Source organism: Myotis yumanensis, unplaced genomic scaffold (assembly GCF_028538775.1).
Source record: "Myotis yumanensis isolate MYYU_CA2020_CCGP unplaced genomic scaffold, mMyoYum1.0.hap1 SCAF_240, whole genome shotgun sequence".
In the NCBI taxonomy this organism is placed as follows: Eukaryota; Metazoa; Chordata; class Mammalia; order Chiroptera; family Vespertilionidae; genus Myotis; species Myotis yumanensis.
The window spans coordinates 16085-29630 of record NW_027223991.1 but is presented as its reverse complement, the minus strand read 5'-3'; the positions used below and the strand labels follow the sequence as shown (position 1 = coordinate 29630).

The 13546-nt window shown below is 42.0% G+C and overlaps 1 protein-coding gene across 1 annotated transcript in view; it reads left to right on the top strand.

The window, feature by feature from the left end:
* Positions 1–652: 652 nt before the first annotated feature.
* Positions 653–13546, top strand: part of LOC139001250 (dynein axonemal heavy chain 7-like) — a gene marked incomplete at its 3' end in the record, with an annotated part of 28533 nt that continues 15639 nt past the window's right edge. The window contains exons 1-7 of the mRNA XM_070402964.1: positions 653–796; positions 3136–3408; positions 4209–4336; positions 6029–6107; positions 8205–8429; positions 10955–11101; positions 12577–13262. Coding sequence (XP_070259065.1) covers positions 653–796; positions 3136–3408; positions 4209–4336; positions 6029–6107; positions 8205–8429; positions 10955–11101; positions 12577–13262 — 1682 coding nt within the window. The remainder of the gene's footprint in view (positions 797–3135; positions 3409–4208; positions 4337–6028; positions 6108–8204; positions 8430–10954; positions 11102–12576; positions 13263–13546) is intronic.

The following is a 13546-nucleotide window of genomic DNA, read 5'->3' as shown; positions in this document are numbered from 1 at the left end:
ACTCACAACTATAAACCTACTTTTGCCTCACCTTGTATGTCCTTTGACCTATTATGCTTATCTGTTTAAAAAAACCACACAGTTACCAGTAATGTGAACCGGTGTGTTTAGGATATGTGGGTGTCAATCAGCACATTGGTGAGGATTAGCGGAAATAAGTGAAAATTCCCATAATTAGGAAATTTGGGTTATGATGGCTGGGGAACGTTTCCACGAGAAACTCTCTTCTTTCCGGAAGAGGTTCTATTACAGTGTGAGCCGGACCTGGGGCTTTCCTTTTGTCTGGGAATTTGAATGTTCGCCTGTTGGGCTCTTTTTTTTGCACGATTCTCCGTGCACACCCTCCTTTTCCCAGAATCTGTAGGCCCCACGGCTGCTAGACACCAGCAAGTCCAGCTGGGAATCACTTGCCCTTCTCAGTAGCTCTTCTTCGCCTTAACCGTCCAGGGCGTCAGAGGGAACGGTGGGTTCCCGTATTCCATCGGGGCCGGCACACTTCTCAGTCTAGCGCAGTTCATCTGTGCAGGGTGGGGCAGAAGCAGGTTTACAGTCGTTCATCTGGAAAGTAATACACTGATTAATAAATAATAATCCGAGAATATATGCTTTTTTGCAGGATTCTGTCAGAGCTTTTGAACATCCAGGTTTCATCATGAGGCTGCTTCTTGATAATGACACCATTAATTTTGAACCTCAGTTCGAAGACTATATAGACATCTTTTTAAATATTTATGATGTCATGATTAAAGCTGTCAGTTTTGTGCCGAGGGTTGAGACAAAATTGTATTCCAAGTGGGTAAGTGACAAGTATATTCTGATTGCTTGAATTGGCATGATATTCACTTCAAAGGGGTAGACAGGGATCCTCTGCTCTGGAGAATTTAAATAGCCTAGTAACATTGACCTATGAGGAAGTTTTGCTCCAAAAGAATACTGTTTTCCCATTAACTTCCCTAACAATACACCTAGTTTCTCAGTCCAGCCTTCCACTGGGTTCTGCTGGTCAGAGAGGGACAGTCCTAGGCTAGCGTACTTTCCGGGATGATCAGACAGAAATGGAAAGAGAAAGCAGAAAGAGAAATGGAACGTCCCTCTGCTCAAAGTTCATGCCCAGGGAGAAACAGAGATCTTACAAGTTACTCACTTTAGCAGGAGACAGAAGGACGCATGGAGGAGGATGATTTACCAAAGTCTGCGTTGTTGGAGATGGCTTTACTAGAACACCACCTAAATACCAGCTTTAGAGAGGCCTTGGAGTAAGATAAGGAGCATGCTCTTAATGATCTTTGGCAGCAACTGCAGAGGTGGAATTCAAATAGATGTTTCTTACACAAATTTTGATAGAAATTAAAGGGGAAATTTAACAAATTTTAAATTAAACCTTTTCCCCCATGGAAGGCAAACCTATAGGGAACTTAAAGTGTTGTGAGTCCGCGTACATCACCATCTCTTGATATGATTTGAGATGCTTTTGAACACTGAACTGTCTCATCTAATATATCATTTCCCTTCGCACTTGATAGGAACTGATTAGAAGTCACATGAAAACAATACTTTATAATATAGTTCCCAAGTACTGGTCTCCAGTTCTCTTTAGAAAAATAAATCTATAGCCTTTAAAGATTACACAGGCTGTTAATACATTTGAGAAACATTCCGTAATGAACATAATGAGCTTCCCATTAGAGCCAATGGTTTCACATGGCGTACAGCACATAGTAGAGATGGCTTTAGTCTAAAGTTCTTTCTGAGAAAAGGTGACACCCTCATCCACGGAGCCAAGGGGTGAGATGGTGGTGGTGGTGGGATTCACTCAAGTTCTCATGAAGCATCTGTAGTTCTAAGCCAGCCGTGGGCAAACTACGACCCGCGGGCCAGATCCGGCCCATTTGAAATGAATAAAACTAAAAAAAAAAAGACCGTACCCTTTTATGTAATGATGTTTACTTTGAATTTATATTACTTCACACAAACACTCCATCCATGCTTTTGTTCCGGCCTCCGGTCCAGTTTAAGAACCCATTGTGGCCCTCGAGTCAAAAAGTTTGCCCACCCCTGTAAAACAAAATAATTTCTTGAAATGCCCACTAAGGGGCATAGTTGTCAAATGCACCCTGGATACCTGACTAAATGAGTTCTCGGAAAGAATCCTTAGATATTATCCAATAGGATGCTGCAGGGCACCCACTAACTTGGTTCAAGATGATGAACCATGTGGGCACATTTACTTGTCCTCTTTTTAAAAAAAATATATTTTATTGATTTTTACAGAGAGGAAGGGCGAGGGATAGAGAGTTAGAAACATCTATGAGAGAGAAACATCAATCAGCTGCCTCTTGCACACCCCTTACTGGGGATGTGCCCGCAACCAAGGTACATGCCCTTGACCAGAAACGAACCTTCAGTCCGCAGGCCGATGCTCTATCCATTGAGCCAAACCAGTTAGGGCTACTTGTCCTCTTGTTTGAAAAAGAGGAGAAACGCTGTTGAGATTTGTTTGCTTATTTGAAATCATGTCTGATCCCTTCTCGCCCACCATTATGCTAATGATGATAGCAGAACGCAAATTTTGCAACGAGGGATTTTTGGCTGCTCTATTGCTGTTTGTTAATCAGAGGTCAATAAAGAGTAAACAGTCTTTCCTTGCTCTAGACACATTACTCCTCAAAGTGAAAACGTACTGTGATAAAACAACAACATGATGATGATGTGGCATTAAAATGCCTTATTTTTTAAAATAGTGTACAGTGCAAACACTGCCTCGTAAAACCAGCATATATAATTGGACAAATAAAGTGTGGATTTTGCTGTTTTTATATTCTCCTACTTGGTGTATATTTTTAAGTGACTGTTCTTTCATCCACAGAGAAAAGCAGAACATAAACTAGGTAGGTAGGCTTATGAAAAAATAAAAAGTTATATGAAACCTAGATATTTAAAATATACAAAAAAACAGAAAAAAATAAAATAAAAAGACTGCATATCTTACTATAGAGAATAGAAAATCAAAAAGACCTTGTAAATAAGAAGTAATGTCAATATGGTAAGATTGGCCTTTTTACAAAGCTAAATGACACAGTTGCCTTTATATGGGGCATTTTAAATCACTACCATTGTTCCCCCCGCTCTGTTTAGGACAGTAACTCTAAGCCAACGACCTTGGCACCAGTCATTCTGGATGAGATTATTGAAGCTCACAAAGAAAAGGTTAAGGAAGTGATCCTGAGAGAGAGCGCAGCCCCCATCGAGCACCTCAAACTCTACAACAAGTACGACTTCTTGATCACCAGGAAAGCCGAGAGAGATGTGGACGCGTTCCTTGCAGAAAACCATCATTACGAGAAAATAATACAAGAAATTCGCAAATACCAACAACTTATAGAGGACATACAGTACACAACGAGAAAGGTAGGCGACCCACTTCGTACAGTTCTTCTCTGTACCTGGTGGGATTTCCCCAGGGTTACCAGAATGTGTTTTCAGGCCATACCGTAAAAGATTAGACCATGACTATCAAAAGGAGAAATACCGATTGAGCCTTTCCATGTGGCAGACATTGTGGGAAACCCAGGACTCACGGAGCTGGACAAAACAGACACGGTTCTTGTGCTATTAGAGTTGAAAGTCTACTCCAGCTCTAAATTTGACCCCTCAACAATTCCAAGAACTTACATTTTTTTTTTTTGGTTAGTCCTCACCTGAGGATATTTTTCCATTGATTTTTAGAGAGAGTGGAAGAGAGGGAAAGACAGAGAGAAACATCGATGTGAGAGAAACACATAGATTGCCTTCTGCACCAGCCCCAACCAGAGCCCAGGCCGGGGAGGAGCCTGCAACCGAGGCATGTGCCCTTGGCTGGAATCGAACCCGGGACCCTTTGGTCTGCAGGCCGATGCTCAATCCACTGAGCCAAATTGGCTAGGGCAGAACTTAATTTTTTTTCACTTTAGTGTTTATAACTCCTTTGGAAAATATGGTAATTTCACCAAAATATGGTTACTTCTGTTTAGTAGGAGACTGGTAAATTAAAATTTCCTCTCTTTTTTGATATTTTCTATGCAAAAACCTGCCTACATGACATGAAAAAAACCACCCTCAATGTTATTAGATTAATGTTTAACACAAAATTAATGTTTTTAGAAAGGCAAAATTGTAAGAACCTTTTATTTTTTTCATGTTTACTAAACTTCTAATACTTGACATTGTAGACTGTTCGCTTAGGAATGTTTGAAGTGCGCTGTGAGGATTTAATTAGAGCTTTGGTGAAGCGAGCAGAGGTTATTTGTGGAAAACTTGTAGCTAAAATGTTCAGAGACCATCAAGAAGTAAATACAAGGTATTTATGTGATATTAAATTCTTATTTGGGGGGATGATGTGAAGTAGAATCAACTGTCATTCAACTACATAAAGGGCTTAGAATAGTGTCATAAGTGACCCAAAAGAAAAGGTAATGCCGAACTTATTTCTGTTTGGCTTTTTGTGTTACTTGGTGATTATTAGTATTTTTTTCACCGCAAGCGCCTTTGCAATTTTTTAAATTAAAGTGGCATGAAGAGGCTGTGCATTTCACTGCATGGGCCAGGTGGGCGTTATCTGAGCTCATGTTTCTAAAGTTGCGTAATCAGTACACAAAGTGGGTTTTTGTCGAGTAACACTCCCTCCACGTTCTGCGTGGAGTAGGTTTCGGTACCTGAAAGAGGAGCCGCACAGCAAATGAGAGAAAAAGGCACAAGATAATTTTGCAATATTGGGGGACCAGGCGGGCAAGTCCCGAAGGACTTCCTCCCATGCGCAGGCTGCTCCAATCTTTTATTGATCTGGAGTAGCCCTTAGGGTAAGGAAGTTTCAATGACACACAGATCAGCAGACAATTTCCAAGAGTAGACAAAAGGAAGTGATTAGCTCATCAATAGATTTCCGGGAGTATTTGATTAACAATAATCAACAAGGATCTACATAAGTATCTAAGGAATTAAGGGAACTAAGGTGGGGATGCTTCAACTATTATTACCTAAATTAACTGAGTGGTTCCTAGATTAACTGGGTGGTGCACAGCCCTGACCTTTGCTAGGACTTTCAATGGCTACTAGCTTTTGGGGGGGTCTCTGTCTGAACTCAGCTGGTGAAGACAATGAATGGACTCCGGCAGGTTTTCAAAGTGGATTCACGTGGTCGTTGTCCTGGGTCCTTAGGGACCCTCACATCTGGAACTTGATCGCGCTGTCATTACTCTTCAAGTCCATGGTAACTTTTCGTCTTAACGAGAAACCCATTGGTTGATGAACCTAGAGATTTTTAGGAAACTTGATCTATGCTAAGTGACCTCACGGAACGCTAAAGCAGAATGCCTGTTTATTTAGACCAGTGATGGCGAACCTATAACACGCGTGTCAGAGGTGACACGCGAACTCATTTTTTTGGTTGATTTTTCTTTGTTAAGTGGCATTTAAATATATAAAATAAATATAAAAATATAAATCTTTGTTTTACTATGGTTGCAAAGATCAAAAAATTTCTATATGTGACACGGCACCGGAGTTAAGTGAGGGTTTTAGCCTCACAGTAACTTCAGTACTTATATTGGCCACCACCCAGATCAGTAGGGAATATTTGCATCTTACCAGAGGTTTCTGGGCTCGCGGGCCCAAGTAAGCACTCCCTCCCAGCGAAGCTGCTCACGCCTTCCTTTGTGCCACTTTATTTCATGCCATCGCAGCTAGGTCTCCTCCAGGCCCTTGAAATGCTCGGTCAGAAGTGATGGTTTATGGTTCTGTCTCCCAGGTGGAGTGTGAACTTCTTGAGGGCCATTATTACCTTTTACTCACTTCTGTGTCACTTATACTGTCGTCGGGAATATAATAGATGAACAGTAAATGTGTACCGGATAAGCGAACACAAATTTGCTTTAAATTCATTCGATACCATATAGATAGGATAATCTTATTTTTCATGTAATGGAGCATTTATGTAGGATATAGTAACGTATTTAGGAAGGAAGGTAATTCTGGCTTTCGTCGGCTGTCTCAGGTTATGTGATGAATTTGAGAAGATCGCCGAAAAAGCTCTCAGCACCCCTCCGAACACGGCGGAACTGATGGAAATGAAGGTACCGCCTGTAAAGTCTTTACAGTTGTATGTGTATCAAATAATGTTTTCCTCTTTTTTCTCAGCTCTTACAATTATTAACATGATAACACAATAACACATCCCTCCAGAAGTTATAACAGAGGCTTGAACTATTCTGTAGCGTCACTGAGGAGTCTGCAGTGTGGCGAGGCAGGCCAGCTCTGCTGGGCGGTTCTGGTCTCAGTTGGCCGCTCACACAGCGGAGCCAGCGGGTTCTCAGCTGGTTCCCCAGCGGAACTTGCTGAGCAATGGACCCTGCTCCTCTCTCCAGCCCCCAGCAGGCTCGCCTGGGCGCTCATGACCCGGCAGAGGCACAAGAGCAAGCTCAGCTTCACCAGTGCTTCTCAAGTTTCTCCTTGGGTCACATTAGCTAACCGCCCATCGACCAAAGCAAGGGCCCAGAGTCAGAGGGAGAGGATGCTGCGGGCGCAGGTCCTGGGAGAGGGCATGGTGAGGCTTTTCAGCATCATCTCCCAGGATGTTATTGAGAGCACCGTTCATAACTAAAGGCATAAACCAGGACCATCTGGGCAAACGGAGATCAATGATTACCTTTAATTTTTTATCAACGAAAGTTTAATCCTTTAAAATGTTCTGTTATACTTTGCTGAAATATATTATGTTTTGAGCATAGGATTTATGGTACTGAAAATAGTGGCTATCTCACTTTTACCTTTTTTTAATGTTACTCCTATGCTTGAAGGTGAATAAGATAATATGGAACAACTAGTTAATCATCATTTCACTTAATTCCTTTTTTCATTCTCACAACATTACGCTTTTTATGGGATCTTTTTTTTCCTTTTAAAGCAGTCCCAAAATGCAAAATAGATCCCTTTAATTTTTAGATTTAAAAATATTTAAGCAAAACACATAAAAATTATTCAATTCTGTGTATAGACAAGAAATTTCAAAATGAGTTCAAATGATAATGCACATTTTATTTTATATTTTACATATATATATATTTATTGATTTCAGAGAGGAAGGGAGAGGGAGAGAGAGATAGAAACATCAATGATGAGAAAGAATCATTGATCGGCTGCCTCCTGCATGCCCCCTACTGGGGATCGAGCCCGCAATCCGGGCATATGCCCTTGACTGGAATCGAACCCAGGACCCTTCAGTCCACAGGCTGACACTCTATCCACTGAGCCAAATCAGCTAGGGCAATGCAGATTTTAAATTACTCATGTAAAGGTTTGTTAAAATCATTACAACCAACTCTTACATATTAGCCTCTATATTAAAAAGTTCTATTTTTAGAAAGTATTTATATTAGACTAAAGTTCTTAGGGTGTGAATTTATGTGTGTGTGGGAGGAGTGACATATGCACACATGCCTATATATATTCTCTTTTAGAATATTTGCATATTTTTGCATTAGTTGTTATAAGACATCAAGTGATACTTGGGTTATGGGTGATTATAAATATAACTGGAGAGTTTCATAACTGTAAATTCCCTTGGAAAAATAAATGCTGACTATGAAGAGTGTCATTTATTTACCCTCCTAACCGTGACTGGGAATATTAAGGAATTTGGTGTTATTTCGTGTGAATGTCTATTGTTCATAGCAACCTTTTACAGAATTAGCAAATGGGATTCCTCAACTGGCATTTGAAAGATTTCTGTACCTTAAAAAAGTTTATTGCCGCAAAGGCAGAATAGTTTCTCCGTTTATTTAATATAGAAATTGGTCATTGATTATCAGAAAGGGAAATAAAAACCCAGTTTTTTGCCTACAGAAAGCTGATTAACCCAATGACAAAAGGACTGTATCGTCAGGTAGATGTCTTGTTACCTGTGAAGACACCATGGTTTGCATCTTATGTGTTTGGAAAACCAGAGAAGAATGCTATGGGTTTCTGGGAAATAAGAAATTTCGTATGTGTTTGTATTTTTACCGCCCCCTGCTGTTCAGCAGCGGTCCTGTGCTGTGGCCCCCAGTCTTGAACCAGGTCTACAGTCCTTTTAACAAGTCTTTAGTATATATATTTATGCCGTGTGTCCTTCAGGCTGTTTTTTGACAGGAGCTGCTCACGAAAACGCCGTCTGTCATCTTTGTTTCCCGCAGGCTTATATTAAGAAAGTGGAGACAGTTGACATGATTGAGCTGGGACGCAGGTTGGTGGATTCTAAGAACTGCCTGGCCTTCCTCATCGAGTGCGCCACCTTCTCCCCGGCAGACATCAGGCTCAACAACAACGTGTTCCAGTGGTACGGGCGCATGGAGGAGATCTTCGACGAGCACAGGAGGATCATCGCGGAGAAAACAGAACAGTACCAAGACGGCCTCAAGGTCGGCACCACGGAGATGTTACATGTTGTCCGTGGTCTTGACACATTTACGTTTTACTTTCTTCGGTAGCTTTGTACCTCACCTGTCCCACGGGCCATCCATTTCAGCTCTCGCAGGCTCTACATTGTAGTAGAAGGTAGCGCACATACTGGAGCGATGGGGTGTCATGTCTTGATTTTTTTTCAAGGGAGAAAACATTCGAATACATTGCCCACCCATGACCCTTCATAGAAACAGTATTTATCTCATACAGTCCGCAGTGAATGCTCTTTTGAGTTCTTTTATTTTTATCATTTATTGTCAAAGCTCTCTGATGAAATGCGCCTGCACACCTGATAATTGCTCAAACTTGCCTAAGTACTGAGCCTAAAATCATCACTTTTCCCCCCAATATATATTTTTATTGCTTTCAGAGAGATAGAGAGAGAGAGAGACATGATGAGAGAGAATCATCGATGGGCTGCCTCCTGCACTCCCCCTACTGGTGATGGAACTCACAACCCGGGCAAATGCCCTGACGGGAAATCAAACTGTGATCTTCTGGTTCATAGGTCCATGCTCAACCACTGAGCCACATGGGCCCAGCTAGAATCCTCGCTCTTAACATTTACTTACTCTAACCGTTTTTGTCCTGCATATAAGATGCTTGGAATTGTCCCTGTCTACCTGCCCAGCCTCATCTCCTACCTCTTCCCACCCCATGTTCTTGACTTTTCAGTGACCCTGAGCAACCCTAGGCCCCTGCTCTCCCACGCCTGTCTGTCATCTCCTGCACATCCCTCCCCCTCGCTCTGGAGCGCCTCCTGCCCGCACACTGCGTGTCTGTCTGTCTGTCTGTCTTTCTAGCTCACTCTTCTGACTTTCGGAGACGCCCTGGGAGTCCGAGCTCAGTGCTGCCTCCCTGCTCCCCTGCACGGTTAGCTCCTCTGCTAGCACTTCTCCCTTGGCCTGCTCACCTGGTCGCTGTGTTGTCATTCTCGGGACTATCTCCCCACTAGACCACGAGCTCCCGGCGGCAGGCTGCTGGGTTTGACTTTCCCTGTTGTTTCCCACTGGCCAGCGGGCCTGCCCTGAGCTCTCCAAGCTGCGGCCTGCATAATGGCTTAGTGTTTACAAATGGAAAGCGAAGGTTCCCACAGTGACCCTAACAGGCGTCCAGGAGGGGCGTCCTCTGGGAGCAAGCCTCAGGTCTTCCCACCACACCTCCAGTGCAGTTAATTGGGGAACATGTGGTTTGGAGAATAATTCATTGAGTGAAACAAACAAACAAAAAAACACTTCATTTTGAACTGCAGTCTATATTTCTGGTTTACATTTAGGCCATTTCAGAATTTTTAAAAACTTGTAGATGACATCATGGATAATAAGGAGTAGATGCTTACGTTATCATATAATCAAATCTTAGAAAACGCCAAGTGGCTCCAAATGATCTGGACTTTATTGTAAAGGACCCTATTCTACACCGTGTGGGTGGGACTGTGCCTCTCCGTCCCTCCCTCGCGGGTCCAGAGCAATACCTGTGCCAGGAAACTAAAGGAAAGAGGACAGACATCAACCTAGAAACCTATAAAGTATAAAACCTATTTTTGCACAACCTAGATTCGACTTTTAAATATTTCATTAAGAACTATTTTTCGGGATTTATTTAGTGCCTTACCAATGAACATTTTATAATAAGCCTTTCTCATTGAAGAACCACACACCTGCTGTATATTGGAGAGCGATCGTGTGGGCTTTTACTTACCTTACAGGCCAGTGGTTCTCAACCTTGGCTGCACATCAGAATCACCTGGGAATCTTGTTAAATTCCTGATTGCTGGGCTTCATCCTCCGGAAATTCTGTTTCTTTGTCACTAATGTTGTGGCCTCACCCCATAACAAAGAAACAGAATTTCCGGAGGATGAGGCCCAGAAATCAGGATTTTAAAAAGATTCCCAGGTGATTCTAACGTGTAGCCAAGGTTGAGAACCACTGCCCTCAGACAAGAAAAATAACCCCACAATCCTTTGTTTTAGCATTGCTAATTAAAAAGATATTTGAATGTGAGAACACAATTAAATAGTTCTTCCAGCTGTTTGTAATAGGGCCTCAGATATCTTTACAGCCTTTAAAATATTGGAGTTTTCTTTGAGTCCCATACTTGATGATTCTATGGGATTTTCAAAGGCTTATAAATCATTATCAGCATAAATTCTTCAGCACACTAAGTAATTCCATCGTCTAACACATTCTTAATCATTTTGTTAGTTAGAATGTCTCACACGGAGAGCACGAGGGTAAACTTTCTAATTTGTGAATCACAGGAATCTTCATCGTTCGTTTTAAATCCCACTCTGAAAACTTCGGTATATTTTAGATTCCAGGCATCTTCCAGATGGTCCTTTTCTTTATATTTTGCCAATATCAAAACATATGAGTAATAATTCTGGCAGGCCTTGGCTTACAAGCATGTAAAGTCTCTCTCGAGGCCGCGGGGCTCCAACTTTCAGACGGGTGACACGCGATGCTGTTCTCATCCTGCCAGCTGCGGTGCCAGCGGTTCGTGGAGGAGCTGGAGAGCTACTCGAAGCAGTCGGAAGAGTTTTACTCCCTGGGCGACCTGCAGGACGTGCAGCGGTACCTGAAAAAGGCCCAGACACTGAACGGGAAGCTGGACCTCGCAGCGGACAAGGTGCAGTAAACAATGCTTAGGAGGATGAATTAGTTCAAGAGGAAGAGGATCGGATTTGCATTGTGTATTCACCTTTAAGGAATAGATTCAAATGGATCAGGTTTCACTACATTTAATCAGAGAAGAACATACTTGGCACAGACAGGTGTAACGACATGCCTTCGGGACATGGCATTGCTGCTTTCGATGGGCCGAGATGACATTTCGATGGCCTCCATTTTTTGTTTGAAAGAATGTGTCATATCTCCGTCAGCTTCTCCGCTGCCATTCTGTGCCATTTAAACATGTGCGTCATGTGACGGCACCTGGTTGCTGTTGAGTTCTCTCCTCTTCACTGTGTTTTTAAGTTAGTGATTTTCACATCCGGCTACTTGGCTCCCAATGTCGCCGTTTCAGAAAGTGGCCTTCTCATTAGGAGAAGCTGGGAGGGGAAAAGCTAGATTCTTTGCCATGTAAGGTGTTTGACATTGTTAATTGTGTTTTTTTTAAAATATTTTATTAAATATGAAATATATGAAATAGGGAAATATGAAAACAGACCATATTATGATGCTCTACCATTTTTCTTACATTGAAAGATTTCAGTATCGTATCAGATCAAGTAATTAGTGTATAATCATCACAAATATGTAAACACATGTTGAGAAAAGAGAAATAAGCTTTGTAGATTTTTTATAACTGACGCTACTGAAATTTTAAGTAACCTGCATAATTTATATATTGAGCCCACGCTTCCATTCTATAGATTTCTCCTCCAACCACTCAAATACTCACATATTTCACAACTACACTAAGAAGAAATCAGTGTGTGTGTTTTTTTTGTTTTTTGTTTTTTTGTTTGTGTTTTTTGGGGTTGTTTTTTTTTTTTTTTTGCCTCTTCTTATCCTTCTTATTTTTAAGACCCAGTTCCAGGTGTGTCTTCTCTATGGCAGCACCATGACGGAACTATCCCAGCATGCTCTTTCGTCTCTGAGTGATAGCATTGTTCTGTACACACTGTTCCTTTTATATTAAACAGCTACCCATCTAAGACACCTCTTCTAGTGTTTACACTGTTATTGAATAATTGCTATTTAACTTTTGCGTACTGCTGGCCTGTCTCCTCAGCTGGAATACTAACTCCTGGGAGTTGGAACTTTGCAATATAATACTTAAAATTTTTCCACAGTACCCAACACATTGCTGGATATGTTAAAGTACTTAGATTCTTGTTAATTAAAGAATGAAGCTATGTCCTCAGTATATCTGATGGGCAAAGTCTTCTTTATATATGAAATTTATTTTGCTGCATTAAGAACCTAACTAGTCATCGCCCTCTGGAGATGGCAATCGAACAGTTTTTCTAGATGAGACCGAATGTAAGTGTAACCTTAGGGCTCAATGAGGGGTTTTTGGATCACACTTGATATTTTTTGAAACTCAATTTTGAATATCATTCACTTTCAGAATAATACATTTAGTGCCCATTCTTCCAGATCGAGCAGTTTAACGCCGAAGAGGAGGCCTTTGGTTGGCCACCGTCTCTGTATCCTCAACGCAAAAAAATCCAAGACAGTCTGAACCCCTACCTTCGTCTCTATGAAACCGCTGTCGAATTTAGCAATAAATATAGAGCGTGGACAGAAGGGCCGTATCACAAGGTGGATCCAGACCAAGTAGAAGCCGACGTTGGCAACTACTGGCGAGGACTCTACAAGCTGGAGAAGACCTTCAGCGACTCTCCCAACGCCCTGGCGATGACGAAGAAAGTCAAAGCCAAGGTGGAAGATTTCAAGCAGCACATCCCTCTCATTCAAGTGATCTGCAACCCTGGGCTGCGCCCCCGGCACTGGGAGGCCATGTCCAACATTGTGGGTTTCCCCCTGCAGCCCGCCGACGAGTCCACCGTCTCCCCTTTCCTGGACATGAACCTGGAGCCGTATTTAGACAGATTTGAAGGCATCAGCGAAGCAGCCAGCAAGGAGTACACTCTCGAGAAGACCTTGGAGAAGATGATTAAAGAGTGGGACTCAATGCAATTTGTCCTTCTCTCTTACAGAGAATCTGGGACATCCATTTTGTCATCAGTTGACGAAATTCAGATGTTGTTGGATGACCACATCATTAAGACACAGACCATGCGAGGGTCTCCTTTCATCAAGCCCTATGAAAAACAAATCAGGTCAGTGACATTTATATGACAATGTTGATACTGTCACCCAAAATCCACACTTGTTTTGTTCCCCAAATCATCACTCGTATGTAACGTAGAGTTCTTTTTTGAAATTGATTCTGCATCTCATACTTAGTGTTTTAAATAGTTCATTGTAAGGAATGATACCGTTCGTCGCTTTGGGGCGAGTACCGGTCTCTTTGCTGTCTTCTATCTTCACAACAAAGGTAGTGGGCAACCAGCCTCTGCATATTCCTTTTTCTTGCCTACAATCTGATCTTATTCAGCCTCTA